The sequence below is a fragment of the Etheostoma spectabile genome, chromosome 23 (assembly GCF_008692095.1).
Source record: "Etheostoma spectabile isolate EspeVRDwgs_2016 chromosome 23, UIUC_Espe_1.0, whole genome shotgun sequence".
In the NCBI taxonomy this organism is placed as follows: domain Eukaryota; kingdom Metazoa; phylum Chordata; class Actinopteri; order Perciformes; family Percidae; genus Etheostoma; species Etheostoma spectabile.
The window spans coordinates 10,692,999-10,718,174 of record NC_045755.1 but is presented as its reverse complement, the minus strand read 5'-3'; the positions used below and the strand labels follow the sequence as shown (position 1 = coordinate 10,718,174).

Here is a 25,176-nt window from a genome sequence, read left to right as displayed (position 1 = left end):
GGCGGAGATGGGTTGAGGGATGTCAGCTATTAGCATCCTAATCCTGGTCCTGTATTTGTTGATGTGTCTTGGAAGAACTCCCTAACTCCTAATACCACAGTGCAGCTGTTTAAAGCAGCTCGGTCAGGGGCTCAAGGGTGGCAACAATGAGAAACCAATAATTACATAATGGCAAATCATTTCCCAGTATACCACAGAGTGATTTCCCACCATAAAGGCTTTTCATTAATCCTAACAATTGAACAAAATCTTCTCTGTAGAAAGTTTCCAATTGCACCATAATGGTGTTGAACGAATGAACAATTATGGTAGTGCAAATGACAGCATAGATTCTTTTGCAGACTCGCATGTTGATGTTTTTAAGTACTTGTGGGAAGCTTTGACATTAAAAATCCTGAAATATGACTGCTCAACTGAAACCTCTTTAACATAGGGAGGTACTAAATTTAAATAATCATTTGGTGATCTCCATCCAACCTTAAACAGGACTTGGACAGACCTGAGATGAGCTCCCATGCAGTGTACAATCCTAAGGCCGAAAAGCTGTCTCCTCAATGGCCTTCCCAAGCACAGCAGCTCAGTATGTACAACGCATTCCTTACTGACTGAGTGTCCTAAGAATAAAACTTCCTCTACTTAAGCACAGCACTTTGTTGTGTCTGTCAAACTGTCAGGGGGATCATTCCATAAAACGTAGAGACTTCCTGCTTGTTAATGAGGTATCTGCTGTCAGGGTGGTCACTGCATTCCTTTTCCAATGTATGGGTGCGTGCAGAGTTGCCGTTTTATAAATTAAAACTATCTACTATGCTAATTTTAAGCTGCTGAAACCCTAAATTGAAAATCTGGCTTCAAGTTCACTAAAAGGGCATTATCACAAATAACCTATTGACCTAATATACCTTTACTTACCTAAACAAGCAAGGTATTGGACATCTGGCTGTATTATAACAGCAACAATAAGTTTTTATATAATGTATATAATTATGGATGCAAAGAGTTGAAAACTTTTTTTCATCACAGGTGATGTGATATTGTAGCTTGTTATTAGAGCTGGACGATATGGATAAAATCAAATATCACAATATTTTTGACAAAATACCTTGATATCGATACCGCAACGATATTGTTGAGTTGACTATTGGTGCTTTCACCAAATATTTACACAATGAGATTTTTGATAGATAATCATCAGTAATGTTGATATAATGACTAAGTGGGTAAAGGCAAATAATAGAACAGTTAGAACAGTCTGGTAAATGACATCACTTTACTGTAATGCAGCCTTTAAAACCAGGAAAGGACGACACTTGTGACATATTACGATACAAGGATATCCAAAATCTAAGACGATATCAAGTCTCATATCACGATATCGACTTAATATCAATGTATTGTCCAGCCCTACCTGTTATACTCATTAACAAGTTTCATCAGAAAAAAAGTCAACACTGAGTGTAACAATTGACAGAGTCAAAATAAAAATACTGCTCTGTCACTTCTATAAATGCTTTTGTTTGTTAGTATGTGTGTGTTGTACGTGTTGGTCAGGGGTGTTTGTGGAAAGTGTCATACCCGCTCTAATCCCTCTCATAAACGGCAGCAAAGAGAACTGATAGTGTGTCTCTCCGCTGATGTGGACAATCAGCTATAAATAAATGGCAGAGGCATAGAATTGTTATGGTCATTGATGTAATGGTCACCCTTATTACAGAGTCAGTTTTTGAAGTAACTTCTAAAAATATTAAATGGCCATACTTACGCTTTGTCCCTCACTAACCTAGTTTTCGTTTCTCCTGCCTGGCTGTGTATTGCAGGTGATGACACACACACGTGCACGCGCATGCATGCACACACTCACACACGATGGTACTCTTACACGAGTGCAACAAAGTCTGTGCACATCAGTACCAATATCAGGGTCACCATCAGGGTCAGATTTCTAAACCCTATGCACAAAAATAAACCAGAATTTTCAATCACCCCCCAAATTATGAGTCCTAAAAACAAAGGTTTTGGGAATAAAAATGTATTATGTAACAGTTTGGTAAGGTAAAGGAAGCCCAAATGCCAGAGTATGTAAATATCAACTTTTTATTGGAGTGTACAATGTAAGGGTTCATTGTTTGTCAAGCCTCATTGACGAGGCTTGGCGTCCATAACGTCTTGTTAACCGAGTCACCTACAGAAGCTAACATCAGCGAAGACATGGCTATGGTTTCCCCAAAAATATCTTGATATTCAACAAGAGGTCAGTTCTGACATCAACAAGTGGCAATTTGTCTCTCAAAGACAGAATTTAAAGAAGACACCAACATTCCTTTTTTGCTAACTGTCAAAGAGTGGAGAAAAAAAAAAACATTTTGACATTTTTTTCTGGATATTTGCTACACTGTGCTAAAGACGTTTCTGCTCTTCAGCAATATAGACATGCTAGTCGTTAGCATGTTTAAAATGCTTAAATGGCAGCCGTAGAGAAATCCTGAAAGGTCAAGCTTTATGTTTGACTCTTAAAGGAAAAAGGGGTTAAAAATGGGGTTAGCAGTTAGCAGCTCTGGTGCCCTTCAATACGAAGACTTAAAGTTAGACTAACACTTTTGAAGGAGCAATTTACACAATTTGCTCTTACAAATGAAAAGTTAAAGGTCATTCGCAATTAGCTAACCTTAGATAGATATTGCTTAATCCCCCCCCCCCTTTGTACTACGGTTTTATTATATTTTCAGCATTTTTCCATAACTGTCACTTGTATGTGCAGTAGCTATCTTTGCTTTGAAGAAACCCACATGTACTCTGGCCGCTTAGCAAAGTACAGAGTCATAACTGCTGAAATAACAGCTACATATAGGTTACTTTTTCAAATTTGTACTTTGTTTTAAGCCAGACTAGATGGTTTTACCACATAGACAAGTCAGTTGTCTTATCAGAAATCTTATTTTCAAATCCTTTTTTTTAAATTGTAATTGTAAAGAATTGTCCTTTAAATATACACAAAGCCAGAATTATTGATACATATTACTTAGGATGAAATACATTGCAACATCTGACTATTTTATCTTTGCACGGAATGATAGACCACTGTCAGTTTTTGTTTTATTATAAGAGATTCCTATATTACCTCATGATTTATTCGTTATTCAAGAAAATATTGATACTGGCTTGAATAATGCCATGAAATTGTGTCAGCGCTTGGTGACTACAACAGAATAAACACTACTTTTGCCCTGCTGTTTCTGTACAGGAACTTAGAATATGGACCCATTAAAAGCAGCAGGTGTGTAAAACTAAAATGTCTTTATTCCTCAAGCGTTACATGATGAATAACCTGATTCAAACAAACAGGCATTTATTAATACTCTGCTTGCTATTGTAAAAATAACAATAAAAAAAAAAAAAAATTCAACTGAATCTGTAGTGTGACAGTGACAAAAAAAGAAGAATTCACAGCAGATAGCCCGCCATAACACTGTGGGCTACTACTTCCGTGCGTATACTGTATGTAGTGTCATGGATAAACGGCGAAAAATGCTTAATGACCGAGCGCCTCATTACTTAAAGCATATGTATGTTCCATAATGATACGGATCTGAAAATGTCCTGTCTTCATGCAGTGAGTCTCCTCTTTCAATATGTGCAAAAATATAACAAGACTCAAAACTCTGGAGCAAATTTACAGTCGACAGCAAACTAAGCTAAATATTCCTTGTTTTTCCTGGTTTTCTTTCTTTGTTTTAAGAAAATATGAGCGCTAAACTAGGATCATTTGAATAAGTAAAAATAAACTAGAGAGCAATAGGGTATGAAAATATTTCAATTCCCCCCCCCCCAAGACACAACTGATGGAGGACTTACAAAGCCCACCCTTTAAACAATGACCAAAACAAAACAAAACATTCAAATCTAAGAGACAACTTGATGTAAAATTGCACGTTAATCTCGGGACTGGGGGCGTTAGAGTGACAGGGAGGGAACATGTGTGATGGGAGGCACTAGATATGAAGGATGGCCGAGTGACAGATGGAGGTGACGGACATCAAAGAGTTGTTGACGTGGGAGTAGAAAGAGATGCAGAAAGATGGAAGGAGCAGAACACGGTTAAAATGAGATATGCCACATATCAGAGATGGAGCCAACGGAATAGAGACAGACATGATTGAAAGATGAACATACAACAACCTAAGATAATGAGAATGACAAACATTTACAGATTAAATGAGGTATTGCACAGATTAATAAAAAAAAAAGCATGAAGGCAACAAAAATATACAGCGAACTGAACATTTACATTTAGAATTTTGAAATTAAAGATTTCATTTTAGAAAGACAAAAACTATTTTAGTGTCATGATCATCCACAGGTTGGAGAGAGAGGAAAAAAAGAAGAAAAAGACACAAAATATCGCTAGTCCTCCCATTCATCATCATCCTCAAAGTCCTCCTCATCTTCATCGTCATCGTCCTCATCTGCAGAAGAGAAGAAGACATTCACATGAAGTGGACTGAAAACAGTTGAAAAGATGTTCTAACAGGCAATGAAATAATAAAATAAACTGCGCGAATTATCCTTTTAGAAATAAAACAATCCACACTCCACACACATAATTCCTCCACACTTCCTTTTCCAGATAAAGTCAGTATGTACTCGCGGAAAAGCAAGAACTGTGTTTTCCCGTCTGTTGAAGAGTAAACCTTCACTTTTGTAACTTCTTTGAATCAATTTTATGGGAAGAAAAGTCTCCTCCACTGAGAGGCTTAAAATGGAGGGAAAAACAGGAAACTGTGAGGTTATTCGACACTGATGAGGAAGTGGTGAAAATAGGATTTGTATTTTGGAGACGGTGTGTCATATGACATACAGGAAATGACTCAAAGTCAGCGTGTCAAGCAATTGCTCCATTTTCAAAGGTTGATGAGGCACGGTAAACTTTTCAAAGCGCTCGTGCAGCGTTAACTTCAAGTCCCCAGCATGCGCTCAAATTAATTGTGGAATAAGCAGAGCTTATTGTAAATTGCTTTGGACAAAAGCATCTGCTAAGTAAATGTAATATAATGTCAAGGAAAGTATGGTAAGTTTTGAACTAATAACTATGTACACATTCCTGTGGATTTCTACTGTGCATGACAGGAGGCAGGAAAACAACAAAAACAACATGAGAAGCTAGTTGAGTGGATGGTGACTGTATGTGTGTACCTGAAGAGTGAATAGCCTTGCTCCGTTTCTGCATCACCTCCATCAGGGCCCCAACGATGCCTGCCGAGGGAGCCGGGGTGGAAGGGGTTGAGTCGGTGATGTCGTCCCTCTGTAAAGAAGACCGCTTTGGTTAAAGCCGGGGATACAGAGGAGTGCACATTTGATCGAGAGGTGTGACGTGTAACCAATGAGTACTGACCGCTTTGAGTTGGATTCCTTGTCGGATTTGGTCCAGAAGCGCGTCTCTGCCGGTGTTGTTGGACACCGGCCTCTCTTTCTGTTCCACCTTCTTCAGCTGGGTGCCTTCTCTGATCTGACTCAGCAGTGCCGGCTTGCCGGTTGAGGGCAGACCGCCGTCCCCTCCATCAGCCTCGGTGAGCAGCGGAGGGGCAGGGGGTGGAGGGCCAGGGGGCGGGGGTGGAGGAGGGGGAGGAGGCGGTGCGCCGGTACTGTATGGAGTTGAGGATGAGGGAGGAGGTGGTGGGGGAGGCGCCACATGAATTGAGGCATGGGCTGGTGGGGGGGGAGGCGGGAGAGAGCCTCGACTGGGAGGCGGGGGAGGCGGAGGAGCGGACATGCCCGGTCGAGAAGGAGGTGGAGGAGGGGGCGCAGAGATGGGTGCTCTGGAGGGGGGCGGTGGTGGCGGGGCACCTCGCCCTCTGGCAGGCGGAGGGGGAGGAGGTGCTGAGGTGTGGTGTGGAGGTGGGGGAGGGGGAGGAGGGCCGCCTCTGGATGGAGGGGGCGGGGGAGCTGGGGAGAAAAAACAACAACAACAAACTTGGACGTTAAAAAAACAAAAGCATTGTAATGATCATTAAGCAGAGTTCACTGTGTTCACACTGCAGCCTTGAAGAAAATCCATGTATTTTTTAATAAGATAATTCCATGAAGAGACAGCCTGAAGATCTGCATTGTCACAAAGGATTTCACAGCACATCTGTCAAAAATGCTCATCAGTTTTCCAATTCTCACTAGCGTCAAAGCATCATGCAGTTATATAATCCAGCCACTGGGGGCAGCCTTATCGCATGTGTCTAACGTTAATGGCGTCATTGAAAACGGTAGGAATGCTGTCTCTCCGGTCGGCGACAGAGTCAAACACTGAACTTCAGTAACTGCAAAAACCTCACACGCTAACATAATTGAATTATTAAATCAATCCCACATAACATGCTGTCACAGCAGATCATGCATAGAAACGTACCACTCCACCTGGGCGGACCTGGGGATAAAACCACCACACTAATTAGACTGTCTGTCCGATTTGTTTTTAAATCACCCTTTAAAAACAGATTTCATGGTGTCAAGTGACCTGCAAAGTGTAGTTGACTGTGGACTTTACAAAAGTGTGGGATCTTCTCTTTTTTGTCCAAAGAAAAAAAAAAAAAGCCTTTCTGCTACTATGTCAGTAGTAGTATTTTTTTTGATGGCAGAACACAGTGTGTATTCCTAACAGTCCATCTGCCTCACCTTGTCTCCGCAGCTCATTTTTGACAGCTTCTACGCCTCCTTTCTTCTCAATGAAGTCGTAGATAACCTTCGAGGTCTCCTTGTCCTTCAGCTGAGCCTCGGAGATGCCGCACATATCAAACAGATTCTTCAGCTCTGGGTCCAAGTTATTTAGCTGAAGAAAGAAAACAGAGAATCTCAAGCCCTATACGTTCAGATCTGCGATGTGATTTCACTGAATTTTAATCTGTATTTATGAGCTTTGCAGCTCAGTAACACATTACGTGACTGCAGATGGGATTAGAAGGGACATTTGAAAAAGCAGGATTACACAGTTTGACACCGGCTAGTAGAAATCTGTTCAACCATATCCACTGGTCTATCCAGGAAAGACCGAGTCTTTGAGAGGTAACACACCTATTTTTCTGGTTTGTGACATTACATTGGCCTATGTGAAGATAACTCAAAATGACACCACAGTGTCAGCCATTATGCTGCCACCTGGTGGTGTGGGGTAACACTACCAGGTTGGCACCCGGGAAGAAAATTAGTTGTCATTAACCCAGATTTGAGTGAGAGATTAAGTAAGAATAGGTCTGGCCAGGGCATTTTATAATTATGTGTTACATAAGTTCTTCCTTCAACTGTTTTTGTTTTTCATAGTGTGCTCTGTTGCCAGCAGAGATGATGAAAAGAGGAAGATAAAGCCCCTAATTATACAGTATACTGGTACATTGTGCCATTATGTCCTGTTTCTAGGTTAACTGTGCTAAATTCCACATTCTGGTGCAGTTACTGCTCTTGGCAGATGATCCTCATCTTCAGATTTGACTATAATACTTATTTACTACAACAACTGGCTGCTGATTTGCTGTGTTGATACCTTTTTGGCTGGATTTTCACTTAAAAAGGTGGGTGCTTTATCTACAGGATCTATGGTGTAACAATAGAAAAGAAACAGGAAAACATTTTAGCTGGTAAGATTAAAAAAATACATCCCTAGCTTATTTGGGAATCCACTTATCTGTGCTCCAGCTTTAAGCCAAACAATTTGAGATGTGAGCAAGCTTCATGCAACTGACGTCGCCCATTTAAATCAATCCGAGTCCTTGAAAGCATTGACTTAAAAAAAAAAAAATATATATATATATACTAATCATCTGAATCATCTTTTTTCATTTCCTGACGGAGTAAGTCTTCTGACCTGCATGACATCATACTCATAATCATCCAGCATAATTACTGATGATGCTTTTTGGGAATGGGTCCGTGGATTATGCAGATGCGGGTTGATTCTCTTCCCTGCAAATCTCCTTGTGTAACACTCCTTACACACGACTTGGCTGAGCAGCTCGGCTTAACATTTGGGAGCGGTTATTAAATCTGAAAAATCTGTCTGGAAGAGGTATGTGTGACTGACAAACAGAAAAGTTAAGGGGCCAAGTTTTAAGAATATCCAGAGGTCACATACTCCAACGTACGCAGAGACACGCATACAAACACACATTACATTACAGTATTGTGTTGCACTTACATCAAAACCTGTATTCGGATCCCATCCTACATGCCCGATGTGCCTGTGAGAGAAGAGGCAGAGAGAGAGCATGTGAGATTGCATAAAAGAAACGGAGAACAGATGGCAGAAGATATGTACAGTACGTTTCTCCCCCCAAAAAAAAAAAAAAAGTAGAGACACACAAGATGAGGTTTGTTAGACTGCTGCAAAATCTCAATTTTTTTCCCCAGGTGGCCCATTGGTAACTTGCAGTATCTATAAAAGACTAAGAGCTGCCACTGACTATTCCTGAAAGCACAGCACAAATCTCCCTGCACACTACACATCGTATAGGATTAGATTCTAAATAAAAACGGCCCGGATTAATTCCTCCACATTCACCAGGGCTTATATGGACAAGAGGATATAGGACTCTGCGGCAACATGTCATACTGGAAACGTGTACAATAAACCCAATGACCAACAGTAGCTGTTGTACTGTCAGTTCATTTAGGTTAATGTATAATCTGTTTTTGTATCCTGATCTCCATGGAATCACATTCAGATAGACAACCAGACAGTCTGGCAGTATAAGGGCTTCGCTAAAGGATGAACTGCACAAGTGAGAATCAGGACCACCGAATTACGGCCATATCATTTTATCACGTTAGGCTGAATGTCTTCAAGGTTTGCAGGATCACTCAAAGTGGCATGTTTTACAGTTATAAGGTGATGACAATGTTTATCCACCACCCGAACTGAACCCCACCCTACTGGTGTGCCTTTGCTGACTCACTGGAAGTTGCTCGGTGTGCCGATGTCTGCCTTGGTCAACCTCTTCTTCTTCACCTTGCCCTTTTTCTCCCTCTTCTGGAAGGACGAGTGCACAATGTTGTTCACCTGAGAGTTGTTATGGTAACGCTGAACATTGCTGATCTCTGGGTTTTTGATGTCGACGGTGGCCATGGGCAACGTCGGGCCTTAAAAATAACAGAGAATAAAGTTAGGATATACGTGTGTGTGTGTGTACATTACACACACATATACATATATATATATATATACATATATATATATATATACACACATATATATATATATATATATATATATATATATATATATATATAAAAATACAGCATGTGGAATGCATTGAATACATTAAAATATAGAGACAAAACCTTGTTGTGATGTTTCCCACTACATCCCTTGGAGGAGTACTTTTTAAATGTTGAACCTTCTTCACACAAAATAAGAGCTACAAATTGTATGTTTGGCATAATTGTGAAAATGCTGGCATGTTAAGTGAACCTTTCATTAAAATAAGGACCATGGGTCCAAGCTGAATTCTAAGCATGGGGCTTTTCAGGGCCAGCAGTGCTCCTTCAGTTATGTAATCAGTTATTTAATAGCTATTACAGACTATGTTTGGCCCAGAGAGGTCTGGCAATTTTATTTGGGTTTGTGGGTGTGAAAACATTTTGGAATATGTTGGATTACTGCATCAAATCATTACTTCAGGATCTTTTAACTAACGGACAGAACTGGTTAAGACTGATACTAAACAAAACATTATGACCACAGCTTACAATGTCGTTGAGACATTTTGTTAGGTGAGCCTAATCTCCTCTCCAAATGACAATAATTCTTAAGTGATCAAACTTTTGCAGATTGATACATATCTCAAATTTTATTTAAAACCTTTATTTGTCCAGGAAAGTCTTATTGAGCTTCACATCTGGCCTTGACAGGCAGAAATGATGTGTTAGCAAACTAACAACACAAGTGGGCAAAACAAAAAGCCATACAGTCTCTGGGGGATGACCAGTCATCACAACCCATTTTAACTGCAATGATGGAGAACAATTTTTATGTTAACACAACCATGTAGAGAATAGGATAGATCACTGTTTTTGAAAATTGAATTGGACTGGGCACATGCAACCCAGATACACCCACGTCATTCAACTGCACGTGATGATGTGAACTGCTAAGACGCTTTCACAGTTGAGCAGACATTTACAGTAACTCCACCAAACAGATCCAGCCAAACAAACGGGCATTTCCAAATCAACAATGAAGAGATACCAGTGCCTCAGCTGTAGCACATACCTTTTACTCTCTCACTACAGGGACTACAGGGTGTTTTGCTGGGTGAGGGCGAGGCTGACCGGCTGCGTCGCCTTCTCACCCTGTCCCAAATACACCCACCATCTCTTTCCCTGCAGGTGCTCATACTGACACCAAGGAGCATTTCGTTGACCAAGTTGTGAGCTGGCTCTTTCGGGGACATGGAGAGCCGAGCAGGCGGGTCGGGGAGCGATGGGTACAGGTCGTCCTGAGGGAGCACCAGGCAGTGTAAAGTGGACAGGCAGCTCCCTGGGCTCAAACCTCCACCTCCTACTGCTCCTCCTCCTCCTCCATTGTCGTCACAATTAAGTTCATCAGAGGGAGCAGACAGGAAGGTGGTGCAGAACATCATGGTAGCAGCTGACTGGGCATGAGCAATACGGCGAGAACAAGCTCCGATGGAGACACCAAGGAAGATCCTGGCTCAAACAAACGACTCGAATGTAGGTTTGTGGTTCAGAAACGGTCTGAGAAGAAGACTTTCCCAGTCAAGAAATAAATATTGTCATCCATCAGGAACAGAGTGCTTTGCCAAAAAGGATAAACTTCCTCTTTAATATGACTTTGTAAGCAGGTAAAAAGCACAATCCACTAGTTGTCTCATGTCAGAATTGATTCCAGTCTTCTCAGGGAAAATGTTTCTTCTTCGCTGAATCCTGGAAGTCAAGATGATCCCAAAGGTTTCCAAAATGTGACCAAAACTCCAGCGCAGTAAAACAGGCCAACTTGTGACTGACTTGGTGCAACAGTTTACTGAATTAATATTCTCAGACATCTGGTGGAGTCAACACGCATACTGAGCTGTGACGGCAGACATCCAGGGATGGCATCAGAAGGGAGAAGAGCCAGCCAACACTTAGCCAGCCAAAGTTTACTCTTCCTCTTACATTCCTTCCATCACGGCAACAGTTTTCTTCTATGCAAATTATTCACAAAATTTCTCTTTCCCTGCTTTATCCGTCTGTCTGAGCTCTGCATATTTTTGAGCTGTTTTGCAATCATTTTTCATTCCCTTGACTTTCCATCTCAGCAGGGAGCACTGTCAGATTATCTGGCTCTGATTGGCTCGCTGCAAACATTTCTCCACCAACCGCCACTACCATCTCCTCCCTCTCCCTGCAAAAACACACAAATGGATCTAATCCCAGCAAATCATTCTGGATTTAATGCTGGGTTTTACGTAACTATTAAAACCCAGCCATGCATAATAATCCCATGTTAATCTTGGGGGGCGGTGAGAGAAAATGCAAGGAAGGCAGAGCGATAAAAGGAGAAAGAAGAAGAAGAGAGAAAAGAATAAAATGAAGACATTAAATTAGGGAGGGCCCAGAGGGCAGACAGGGACATGATGAGAAAGTGAGAGCTGGAAAGGGCAGCAGGAGAAAAGGGCAGAATAGAGAGAAAAAAAAAAAAAAAAAAAAAAAAAAAAAAAAAAAAAAAAAAAAAAAAAAAAAAAAAAAAAAAAAAAAAGGACTACAGATGACAGTAACAGAGCTATGATGCTGTAATGGGAAGTTAGCGTGAGACAGATGGAGACAGAAAGAAGATATTCCTGTATGAGGACAAGGACCAATTCACACACAGAAATGAACTTGTTCAGAAACTGAAACCACGCATGACAAATCAAAGATAGAAACTGGTGAAAACATTTTTGCATGACAGTATAATTAGGCGCAGGTAAATGGACCGCATTCTCTTTAGATGACACTTGTGATCTTAAAAACAGTGACATAAGAGAGAAATAATCCTTGGCTGTAAATGAAGTAATCCACAATGGATTACAGCATAGCTCTGAGTTACATTGTGCTTTGTGCATGCATCTATGGGGTGGTGATGGCGCAGTGGATATTACACCTGCCTTTGGTGTGGGAGACCTTCCCACTGCGATACATCAACCAATGTGTCCCTGAGTTAGACACTTAACCCTAGTTGCTCCAGAGGCGTGCGACCTCTGACATATAGAGCAATTGTAAGTCGCTTTGGATAAAATTGTCAACTAAATGACATATGGCAATATATGGCATCTGACCACATGTGACCCAAAGTAAAGCATCCACAGTCCCAGCGCCGTAAAGCCGATCTGAATAGGAGTATCGGCTAAATGTGGAATTGTTCATTTGTGCACGGCTGCATGAGCATGAGCAAAAAAGCCAGCTGGGTCAAATCATGCTGTCTATGAGTCCAAAACTGGCTCCTTCCTGCATCAAACGAGGCTGTCTGTCCACAAACACATGGGCATGTCCATAAAAGTATTCCATCGGTTTAATCGTCAGACCACACTGAGTGAGGGTCATTCCACAAATCAAGACTCCACCACAGGACGCTGAAATGTTATCTAAGACTGTGTGTAAATGCATTGTGATGGTGTAATGATCTATGTGCTTTCTTTAACTCCAGATCCCTGCTTGATTCCATTCATTTTAAATATATACACATAATGTACACAACAACACGGTTATTTCTAAGAAGTTCCCAACCTTGCATCAGTGGGTCTGTAAGCAACAACAACTGAACATCACACGACTTTCACTTTGAGCATTTTCACCTCCATCTACAATTTGTCTTTCCATTGAATTGTGGGACAATAGTGTACATCAACAGCACACTCACAAATAGTGTTTTTAGTATGAATACTGATTGTTTTGTGTAAACGTTGTCTCTTTTTAAACACACCTGCTTAGAGTTAGTATGCTGTATTCTGATGGGACACAGCTGATTGTCTCACTAGACAATGTAAATACATAGTTTGTAGACAGCTTTTGATTTAGTTGACAATAAGTGCAAGTTAACTAGTCTGTATTTGAATAATAAATCTTTCTTGATGTTTCATATATAGAATATGAACATACTTTTCACAATATTAGGAAATCAAATACAGTTTTGTATTGTTGCCAAGTAGCACAAAAATCTGAACGATCCTGAAAGTTCACCCATATGACAACAGACCAAACGGATTGACACAAATGTTGCCAATGCCGTCAGACACAGCTCTGATTAGCTTCTTGGACAGTGAACAGTGGATAACATACCATTTGGAGGGTCGCGTCTTTTCTCTGTGAACACAGACAAATGCAATCATTACAATCCTGTGCTCAGTAGTGGGTTGTTGTTAGTGAGAAGCGAAGATGTGCGCGTGAGTCAGAGTGCAGATGTGCAAAGAGAAGAGAGCTTATTGGTTTGGAAATGCGGAGATTGGCAGGATAGTGCATGGAGTGCACAAAACGGAGAGTTATTTGAAAAGATTGCTAAGCAAAGTGTTTAGTTAGCCTGAGACAGACAGACAGACAGACAGACGGAGAGACACTAGGCCTGCATGATTCGGGTAAAAATATGAATCACAATTTTTTTAGATTAGAATTGCTATCACGATTCTCTGCAGTGATTCTTTTCTCACGAAGTGTAATGTTCATTGCACAAATGAACCAAGGGAGAGCATTATTTAAAATTTACATTGTGAACGGGGTGAATCGAGATCGCAATTTTATAACGATTAATCATGCAGGCCACAGCCACACCCACCACCACACCTCAAGTTTTCCAATAAATGAAGGTCAGACAAAGCCTTCAAGATAGGATTAGACACCCAATTAGGCAAAGGGGTGAAAGGGGAAAAGATGAAAGAAGGATCCATTTGAGGGGTCAGGAAATGACCAGCAGAAGAGGAAGGAGGAAGACAGACAGTCTTAATCAAGCAAAGATGATAAAGTTAAGGCCTGAGTGCCACTAATACATTTAAAATTTGCATTTGCGTCTTACATAAACCATATGTAGCAATTGAATTATCAGTCTGTGTGGCTCATTTCCTCAGTTAGTTAAGATAGAAGTTATAATGCAAAACAAAACGTTGTATGATTGCCTTCTAGTTTTGCAGTGCGAAAGTCTAATTGTTGGTGCTGGATGAAAACCATGTTCCATACATGTCATGCCACCTCTAGAAATATTATGCCCATGAGAGACAAATTCATTCTCACAGCTGCTCATTTTAACCTGGAATTGTAGTGCCCCCCTTGGGCCAGTCAGTATATTTGATTAAAGCCCTGGGTGCAGTGTTGGGAAGTTTTGCTAAAAAGAATCTGGTGGTGTCTGAGTAATCATAAACATTTGAAAGAAAACAGAGTCCTCCCGCTGACTGTAAGCCGTTTCTGTGACAAAGGCACAAACTGGCTGAAAGGTTTTATCACAGCACCAAAATTGAGAACATTTTGTAAAGATATACTGTATTTAAATGGTGAACAAAGAGATTGGATTTTTATTTGACCTTTCATTGAAAGACAGAATTGATAAATATTTTTGTTCTTCGACTGTAACTTTCATATGAGCACCTTAATGACTAAGTTTGAAAACGGGGCTCTGTCTTATCATAGGGTCTAAGAACTGGGCAGCGATTGCAGATGATCAGAAGAAGAAGATCTGATAGTATAGGATAGAGTAACAGACCAAGGCAAGAGAAATCCACAACCATTTTCAATACATGACACTCTGGTGAAGGACTGGTTTAAAAAAATTAAACAAAAAAAGACTCAAATGTTGGGCTTAGGGTACATCTCACATGCCAGCTGGAATACATTGTTACATTCAGTCCCGTGCCTCAGAATTCATTTTGTTCATGTATTGAAGTTCAGAGTGTTTTTTTGACCCAGTTCTGTGTGGTTGAGTGCTGTAAATAATGACAAGCTTAGAAATTAATTTGATCTTGTGCTCACACTAGTCAAGCCAAAACCTCTAATTGCACCTTTTAAAGGCACACAAACCATTCCTATATTGTTGCTAAATTCTTATTATTATTATTTTGAAAACGTTCTAAACTTTTCATCCCTGTAGTAAAATGGTTTGATTTGAAGATGGATTATTTTAAACACAAGCTAAAAATTGCTAATCGTGTCATTTTTTCAGCAAGTTAGGTCAGTAGGAACAGCAGGTTTGTAGGTTAGCATGTTGGCAGCAGGAGTATGTTGGTACCAGATTTCCTCTGTCTTCTCCCAATTAGATCTGTCACGTGGCTACGAAAACGCTTGGTCTCCTCCTCACTGGCAAAGTTCAGACCCACTTGGCATGTCTGGAAACACAGAGAACATAACCAAAGTTTGCAAAAAAATAAAATAAAAAGCGAGTTAATTTATTTCTTGTCAAGTGCCAACTACCAACCTAACTACCTCATATCCTTGATTGAATTTCCCAAACCATGATGTGCATACAATCCCAGTATTATCACCAAAATCAGCAGTCCCACATACCTCGTGGTCAGCTGGAGTCTGAGCCACAGTACCCACCAACTAAGATGTTTGCTCCACAAATAAAAGTGTCACAAGGAGGGCTTTAGATGGGACATAAAGTTAGGTCTTTTATAAACAATGTTGTTTGACATGATGGGAATAGATGTCAAATTGTCTTTGGTGGACAAGTGCTTCTCATGGCAGTTTATTAATAGACTTTCTGCATAGACATTTTGGAGAATCATAAAAAGAAAATACTTTGTAGCAAACTAAGACTTGAAAAAAATTCTACTGGCGTTTTTATTTTGTAGTCATTCCATGCTCAAGCCTTAAACATGCTCACAGTAATCTTCCATGTCAGAGGCTCAGTCATGGTTAAAAAGTGGATAACTGGCTTCTTAGAACATGAAGGTGGTCAGATGTAATGTGATAAAGTAGATGAACAGCCTTTATGATTTTTGCCTAATTATTTTACGCATGTCTAATTAGATCATGTGAATAAATACAAAACGTTTTTCTTTTGGTCATTTGGTTTGTGTGGTTCATTTGGACTGTTGTCTAAACCCATCATCTTACCGTCACTCTGTTTTCTGATTTGTACATGTCTGGAGATAGATACAAATAATAATAAAAAAATTACATATATATATTATTACTTTTAATAATCAACACTTTACTTATTATTAGAATCGAGCATAGAATCATTCTAGAGAGAATCGCGATGCATCTAAGAATCCACTTTTTCCCACCCCTACAGTGCAGGTGTGTAGCGTTTACAACGTGGCAGACAGGTGCTTTTTGTTTGGCTGAACAAACAGAGAACCACTTGTGAATCAGGCTCAGATTTACTTTACAAGGGACCGAACAGTTTTTGCACCACTTAGATAGAAGAGTCGTTGAAACAATGTCTTTAAAAAGCAGTGGCTAAGTGTTGTTAATTGACTTGCTAAGTTTTAAATCTAATACTTTATCTTCTTTGATGAATCTTTAATGATATCAGCGGCCTTTATCAATGACATGATCTCTGCTGATGTGTAGACCTTGATTGCATGAGAAGCAGACACTGATGTTATCGCAAACAATACTGCTTCCATCCTTCTCCCTCTTCCGCTGCATGTTCATGAATACATTTAATATCAACCTAAAAATAAAAATATAAGAATATATATATATATATATATATATATATATATATATATATATATATATATATATATATATATATATATATATATATATATATATATATATATATATATATTTGTCTGCGACCAAATCTGGGTGTTGAAATAACAAGAGAAAGCAGTCGAGAGGGACACTCACATCTCCAGCAAATGTGATGAAGTAAGGTTTGGGGAGGTAGATGCTGAAGTTGTTGTACAGCTCCTGTTCAAACATCGTCTTACCGTCCTGTGGAAAAACACAAAGAATAAATACAAATTAAAACTTCCTATAGTATAACCAATAGGTTAATGCTGTAGGTCCTGAATTAGCCAACATCCCACAGATTCTACTGTGTGACTATAACAAAAAAGGTTGTCATGAATATCCAATGGCGGTGCACCATCACTAAATAATAGTTGTGGTTGAGTATTCATCAGCTGCCAGCTACTACAGTGCATAACCACAAAGATGTGACTCATCAATGTGCAGAAGCGCTTGCTGCTTTGTATTTACTTACCTTGATGTCCAAGACCCTGATGAAGTAGGATCGTAGGGGGTTGTCTTTGACCAGACAGGCCACTCCACAGCATCTCTTAGTCCAGCTGGAGTTCCTATCTGCTGTGAACACCTGGACCACTGCTGAAGACAATGACTAGAGAGAGACAGAGGGAGCGAGAGAGAGGGAGAGAGAGAGAGAGAGCAATAGTCACACTTATCCTGTGTTGCTTAATGGATGCTACATAAGCAGTGCGTTTGTGTAGTCATATAAATGTATCTCACAGCAGTTTCAAGACAGCACACCACAAGATGGTAATGCAATAAAATGCATACTGTACTAACAGAATATAAACCGATTGTTAAAACTAATAAGCTAATAAATTGATTACAACTTAATGCAGCTGGAGTAACAATGTGGGCTTCAAGGTTGTTGTTAACTAATCACCTGTTTAAATCTGTCAAGCTCGTGTTTGCAAAACTCAAAAACTGGGAGCAGCGATGCTGGTGATACAGCACTGCATCAGTCTGTGTGTACAGTACAGCATTCCACCGAGGTTTAAAAAGATCACATCAGCCACAAAATTCCCAAATCCTTGATCAGTGAGGTGGCAATGACTTCTTTTCTATTTCCAATTAATTTATGGATCCTTGCCTCCTCTGTGCTACTTTCCCAAGCCCATCACTCAGATATTAAGTAAAGCCCACCATCTTTAAGGATGTTCCAAATGGTAAAATGTTTTTTGGAGGAGCCAATAATCAAGAAGTGCATGCTTTGCACATCTGGCAAAATTAAGAGCCGCCTTTTTTTTAGAAGATATATTGTACATATTTTAGGACAAAAACACATTGCCTTACAAATACTAAGTGGCCTGTCATCAGCTTGTATTTAGGCAGAACTCAAAACTCAATGTCTTGTAGAAACTGGACTCATCATGCACTGAACAATAATCCTAACATGATCAATGATAGTTGTTGTAACATGCTGTGTGCTTTCCAGCTGCAGGCACTGTGAGATATGCAAGGATAAAAGGAAGCAATGCGGGGAGATCAACAAACATGCAGCTTTGTGGCACTGTTGGAACAGGGTGTTAACACAGCCTTTTGCAGAAAGAGTTTCCTAACAAATAAGGTTACATCCTCAAATTGCCCTCACCTAAATCTCAAAGAAAATCAGTGGAATGATCTAAACACAGCTGTTCACACATGTTCTCGTCCTAAACTGCCTCAGCTTGAGTCTGTCTCTTTCATAATATAGGCCCAAATTCACAAACAAGAGCACATTTCCAAACTAACCCTACCTGAAATGGGCCTAGAAGCGCAGGCTAGGATCAATGCCTTTAATGAGAGTGTGTGATGGTCAGAATGAAAGTATAAAGACATAAGCACACTAACAGTGACTCTGTGAGGGTCAAGTTGCTCTGCCCTGCAGCTGTCAGAAAACAGTCCAATGCCAAATGAGAAATATGACCGTGAGACATTAAGCAGAAGGAAATCCATGAGGCTACAGAGATGAGAAAGGTCAAAATCAATTTTATCGCTATATTACTGTATGTAACACACGTATGTTAAGTAAACTGTGCCAAATCTGTTTTACAAGACTTAAGAGATTGTCTTGCTTCCCACTGGTGAGAGCAAGTGTGCACTTAAAATGAAGTGAATATGCATGCTTACATGCTGCACACCAATATTTAAGCACATGCAAAGTAATTTAAGATAGATCAAAACTAACAAATAAACCAGAGCCAAGTATTATCATAACCAGTTTAAGACTCTGCTTTAAATGTTACATTATCAGTTAAAAATACATGTGGTTTAGTTGTGTAACGCTGGGGAAGCAGTGGGGTTAAAGACAAAGACTGTCAGTCTGAGACCCAACTCTCTACTGACTGACTCTCACATGCATGCACGCACATAAGACCAGGTCAGACTCCCACCGTTGTAACGAGTTGCTGCGGGGGTTCACTCACACTGAGGGGCCCAGGTTCACAGTCATTACCACACAGATAAAATAGCACCTACAAGGGAAATGCCTAGTGATCTTCTGGGCCTTTTAAAAACTTTGTAGTTCCAGGAAATACTGCATTCTTTAAGTTGACAAACCGAGCCCTTGTGTTGCTTGTTGTAATTAAGTGTAAATGTGATGTTTGATTGAAACAGATGTGCAGAGAGAGAAAAGCAGCAAGGCACTTGCACGTTTGACTGGTCGAGAATTCAGCAACAGTACAGTTGTAGATTCAACTTACATTTTTCAACCTTAGGAGAAATTCCTGTCCCTAGTCCTAATATTGGTTATTGGAGAAAGACAAATGGTGTTTGCCTAAATGAATGACTCAAGACTCGTGTTGAACAGCCAGAAAACCTCAGGACAATAAACTCCACCACGATTTCTTCCTGGATCATCTGAAGCGACCAGCAGGTACTTTTTGAGTGAAGGAGCCCCGAACCAGGAACCAAGACTTAAATAAATTCAGAACCTGCAGGTAAAGTTTCTGAGATGCTACAAAGGTTCCTGAAAAACATGTCTCTCCAGCAGGACAGCTCTTCATATAGGGAGCTAGGTTTTGTAGCAAAGTTGCATAACTAACTTTGAATATGCACACAATACAGGCAACATGAGGTAACAGAATAACACTAGCACATGCAGAGGAGCCATTACACAGATGGTATGTGAATCAGAGTGTAACCTTGCAGAAGGAATTATGCTGCAGAACATCAATCTATCAGTGTATTCTCCCACAATATAGATTTCAATTGTATAGCTCTGTCCAACTAGTATTGACAAGCATGCTACTTGACCCAGAATTAACATGACTTTAAAACTATGTTGTCAGAGAGGATGTTTGTTTTTAGCACTGCATGTACAAGATATTCATATTCGTCCAAACCATTTAGCGGTATTACAGCTTTTTGGGATTTGGATTAGAAATTCTTAAATATAGATTTTTTTAAATGTATAAAAAATATGATAATATGAATTCTACTTAATGATGGAATTTCTTTGTAACAATGGCTGTAATGGTGTCCAGGCTCTGAGACCCCGGGGCTTTGTCTGCCCATGGAGCGCTGATTGTTCCTGACAGGGCCAAAGGCTGCAGGAAGTGGAGCTCCGTCTATGGCGTCATCAAAACACGACATAAAAACACTCACTCTTACATTCATTTTCTCTCACGGATACATTCTCTGTCTCTTATTTGTTCTCCAACACGATCAGTTTCTACATAGTTCTGCTACAATGATGAAAATCCTAAGCACCAAGATGATAAGAATTGGGAATAAAAACAGCAATTCAAATCCTCCCTAAATGTGTTTAAGAGTAACTTACCAAAATACCGTTGAACAAGCAGAACATAAACTTGAATATGAGAGCGTATTTCGGTTTTATCTCCAGAGTCAGGTTGTGCCAAACCCTTCCATGATTTATTTAAACAACTGTTTAGTCAAATTGCCAGAAATAACAGGAAAATGCTCAGATTTCTGTCAAATAAAGTAACACAGACTCCTTGACTTTACTGTCCACGGACCGATCATGCGTGCTGCCTTGTGTAGCTTCCCCCCCCCACACTACTTTAGTTTCAGAAAAGTCAGTCATTAAACTATTTGCTGAAGGGGGGGAAGCTGTGTCCAAAGTCATAACGTTTTAACCATTTATTAAATAAGGACAACATTAATTCAATTTTTAATCTTTATTGATTCCCATGCACTAATGGAGAGATGTCAGAGTGAGTGGGCTGCGACTGCTGAACAGGTGCCCTGAGTGGTTGAGGGGGGTTCAGTGCCTTGCTCAAGAGCACCTTGGCAGTGCCCAGAAGGTGAACTGGCATCTCTCCAACTACCAGTACACACTCCGTACAGGGACTTGAACCTGCGACCATCCTAACCCAACTCCCAATGGACTGAGCTACTGCAGCCACCCAATTAAAAGTTGGATGTGAGAAATAAAGCACAGAAAATTGTGAAACATACATGTTCACACGTTTTGTGAAACGCAAATTATCAAGCCCAATTGTGAACTGAATATTTGTGAAATGAGGAGGTTGCGATTACTGTCTCTACGCAGCGAGTCTAGAAACTGCCTTGAAGAAGGCAGAGTTTTATTCTGATGGTTCTGTTTGCAAAAACTGCTCACTTACGTCCTTTCTTTCTGAAGTGTGAACTGTAGCTGATGTTCTAATTTGAATGTCGTCCATCAGCCATTTGGTCAAGCTGTTCCATATTGGCACAAATTAGTCCCCATTACACCTCTTCACAAGCTCTTCCGGAGAGAAAGCGAGTTAAAAGATAGGATGGAGTGGGAAGAAAAACAAGACCGGCTCAGTGGCTGACGCAGACAAAGGGACAGTGTAGATGTAAAAGAGGAGGGAAGTGATGTACAGTAAGAAAAAAGAATTTTGGAAGAGATGCAAAAACGGGTTTGAAGAAGGGCTGAAAGAGAAATAAGAATGACAGAAAAGGAGGGATACAAGCAGATGACATAAAATGAGCAAATGTGAAAGAGACTAAAAGAGAGAAAGAATGCAGAGAATGAGGGTAAAGTGGGGGAAAAGAGGAGTCATGTTCCACTTCTCCAGCACAGATCACCAGAGGAGGCCGACCACGGGACTTCCTGTAGGACAGGACTGCTGATCAGGCAGTCTACAGACACACACACACACACACACACGCAGTGTGAATTGGACCCCTTCCACCTCTTGCCCAGTCAGACAGCGTTGCTGATGGTGAAAGCAGCCGAAGGAATACCAATGAGTAAAACTAATGAGTAAGACCACTTTGTACCTGTATGGGTCCCTTTTTCTTGATGCATGTGTGTGGCAGCTACATTTTTCAGACATTCATAATGCAGGTTGAAACACTTGAATGTAATTCCTAAGTTACACAACAAACCATAAACGTTGGGATTTGTATTCTCTGTTGTGTATGTTTTTTTGGAAAGATCTAAGATTCAAACAATGTCTGATCTCACAAATCAGTGGCAGTGATTCATTACACATACTATAAAGAAAGAAAAGTAATCAAATTTATTCCTCAATGATTTGAATGGACACTTGCCTCGCCATGGAGTCATGGCATCTTGCCGCAGCGATGGACAGCCAAGGTCCAAGCAACAGGCAAAAAAAATAAAAAAAAATAAAAGATAGCCACAGAGCTTGTTGTGTAGTGTAATTTTAATTCAATGTCAGTAGAGCAACAATACAAAAGACAACTCCCGAAACAGTGCTGTGCAAAAAAGGTTGCCCTTTCTTTCACTGTTGAAAATAAAAATCTCCTTCTTTACTGCTAAGATCTGAAGCAGACACACAGGCCAGGAGAGCTCAGCTAATTTCAAAGAATTAGCTAGAATACAATACAGCACAAAAAACTAAGTAAAGGTGATCCTGTGATTTTGACATTTTCTGCATAACTGCCAATAAGTACATTAAATAAAGCCCAATCACTCAGCCAGCCTCAAAATCACTAGTGGGCATTCTAATTAGACTAGAGGTTTTCAATCTCTCTCTCTCACACATAGTTTGCCTCTCCCAAACTCTCTCTGCATGCAAAGACGTGTACTGACATACAAGAGCGTAGGACTATGAGGAATGTTCCTGATTCCAAGTCTGTCACATGCCGAGTGACCCATTTACCAGAATGCCAGAGGAATGTCGTCATTTGATTTTTAAACAGGTTATAGGTGTAGGAAGACACGCCTCAGAAACTTGTAAAGGAGGAGGCAGGGCATCCCACCATGTGATCACATACAGGCCTGACATAATGTGCCATGGGAGAGGTAGCTTTTCAAAAACATGGGTACACCCACAGAATTCTCGCATACAAAGAGCATGACTGGGTCCCTGCAATGAGGTGATCCCTATTGGGTTCAACGTCCTGTATGGGTCATAGTCTACACACTATGCAAGAGAAATGCAGATGTACACTTTTGTCTTCCGCATGCATGTGTTAAACACATCGCCTCTTGGACTTACCCATATCTATAGAGCAAACTTGTTTACGCTATGCCAAAAACAGTTGTACTTTACTTTAATTATCTGACACCTTGACTTCAAACATGTCTTATCAGTAAATGCTCTCAATAACAGGTGAAGGTGTGACATTCTTTCCAGCTGATATCACTGGGTGACAGTCTACTTTGCTGGCATGGTCAGGGGAATAATACAATTTTCACAGCTAAGAGGAAATTTGAAACGATCTCCCACCCTACTTCTCATTTTAGGCCTTCTGAACACACAGCTTGTTAGGGAAAAAGGCTGATTTAACAACAACCCTCATTGCTGAAAGCATTCCACTTTACAGTGAACGACTTACAAGTTTCATTACTATATTAAGAATGTTGGTAAGACAAAGGGTCAAAACTGTTCCACGTCTGCTGGTCGCAAAATACACAACACTGCAAGACACAGTGCCCATCAGAATATGCATGTGCATTACTATATTAAGCATATATACTGTCTACCATTCAGTCCAATTCCCTGTTTAATTTCCTAGGACACCCAGAATATGGATGTGAAAACTACTAATCACTAGCTAACTGCAAGCAAAAAAAGTGGAGTCAAACATTTAAAGCCACTCTGGAAGGCAAACATCTTCTTTCTGATGTCCCGGAGTGTGTTAATATTAGTTTTACCTGCTCCATGTGTTTATATAGTTGATTAATATTTACCAGCAAGTGAGTATGGTTGACTAGCAAAGCGGGGAAACATCCTGTCCTACCTGATCATAAAGATGAAAAAGCAAACATATGCAAGCAGTATGAGATTAAGATATATTCTTGATGCAGATGCAATTATCTTGATGCAGCTGCAAATGTGGCTACAATCTACTGTGAATGGGGCTATGTAGCTACAGACACAGAGCACAAGGAGAACATAAAAATGAGTCAGCTAAATTCTACACGTGTTATGTAATATCAGACTCAATCATCTCACAATATTGAGTCGTGACAGTGCACTACTCGTCTTGACTGCAGTCACACTTGTGCTACAGCAGGCTGGACTGCTGCCTCCTGCTAAAGATTTTGGGACTAAAAAGTCTTGCATTAGGAGGACTTTTAGCTAGTCAGCGTTGTCCTCAACCAAGTCTCGTCGGCACATTCTTCTCTATCTTCCCGAAAACAAGCAAGAACCAGCTACGTTATGTAATGTCAGTGCAAAATCATTGCTTCGCGCTGATGGATTTAACAGCTCCAAAAACCACCGACAATTAACTCCACTCTGCCAATGCTAGGCTTAGTGCAGCCAGGCTAGGTGACAGCGGAATGTAAGGATTTCCTGGACGATTTCAGGTGTAAAACGCTTTAAGTTAAGGGCGTACCAGCGGAGGCCGAGGGCTGGAATGAAACTTGCTGTTGCCTAAATGTCACCGTCCCAAACGGGACGTTGAACCCAGTCGCTAACTCCCAGCCCTTCCTCGTCGCCTCTGTCAAAACAAACCAACCTCTCAAGTGTTTCCCAGGGAAACATACACGTTAGCTACCTGCTAAACACACCCTTACACCTCCTAGCTATTGCCTTATCTCCCGTCTCGGGACAGGAAACACGGTGCAAGTTAGCTGTATTAGCTTTTTCTTTCTTAGCCAGCTATCGTACAACAATTTGATGGGAAAAAAACTTACCATGCATTTTCTGCCAAGGTAGTTGAAAAGGAATTCATTTTCCTGCGATGTCAGTAGTATCGAACCGACATTTGTTAGCCGCCGTTGTGACGGATGTCCACTCATTATTAGTGTTCAATTTATAAAGTCTGCAACGACTGTAACTCGTTATATGAGATCCAAAAAGATACATAAACAATTCCTCGGTCATCCGTGGCCTTCCTTCGACCCCCTTACACCGGTTTGATTTATCCCGGAGGTCCGCAAGACTGGGGTGCCAAAAAAAAAGTATGCCGTTTAGGGATGCACTGCGACGTCCCGCTCCTCTTTACAATAAGGTCAGAATAGTAGCGACTGAGCAAAGAAGGACAACCGTAAAAAGTTTCCTGGGAAGTCCGGCCGCCAGAGAGCTCAGAGCCAGTTCCATCCAACATGGCAGTGCAAGGACGAGT

General features: G+C 40.5%; 1 protein-coding gene across 4 annotated transcripts; it reads right to left on the bottom strand.

Annotated features, from left to right (window-relative positions):
* Positions 1-2,080: 2,080 nt before the first annotated feature.
* On the bottom strand, positions 2,081-25,176 carry waslb (WASP like actin nucleation promoting factor b). 4 transcript variants are annotated; one of them, XM_032505034.1, is made up of 11 exons: positions 24,746-25,175; positions 17,159-17,293; positions 16,801-16,887; positions 15,224-15,320; positions 13,294-13,317; positions 8,931-9,114; positions 8,174-8,216; positions 6,661-6,814; positions 5,390-5,940; positions 5,191-5,299; positions 2,081-4,463 (listed from the first exon to the last, which is right to left on the bottom strand). In XM_032505034.1, the coding sequence occupies exons 1-11, from the start codon at positions 24,848-24,850 to the stop codon at positions 4,402-4,404; spliced, it is 1,551 nt and encodes a 516-aa protein (XP_032360925.1). In that variant the 5' UTR covers positions 24,851-25,175; the 3' UTR covers positions 2,081-4,401. The 4 variants fall into 4 exon arrangements, with proteins under 4 accessions (XP_032360925.1, XP_032360928.1, XP_032360927.1 ...); XM_032505037.1 differs by lacking the exon at positions 24,746-25,175 and adding an exon at positions 21,270-21,446; XM_032505036.1 differs by lacking the exon at positions 13,294-13,317 and having other exon boundaries at positions 24,746-25,176.

Coding starts and splice junctions, on each gene's coding strand:
- waslb (XM_032505034.1), bottom strand. CDS start 24,850: ATGAGTGGACATCCGTCACAACGGCGGCTAACAAATGTCGGTTCGATA. Junction 17,294..24,745: donor ACCTTGGCAGAAAATGCATG/GTAAGTTTTTTT, acceptor GTCTCTCTCTAG/TCATTGTCTTCAGCAGTGGT. Junction 4,464..5,190: donor CAAGGCTATTCACTCTTCAG/GTACACACATAC, acceptor TCTCTTCTGCAG/ATGAGGACGATGACGATGAA.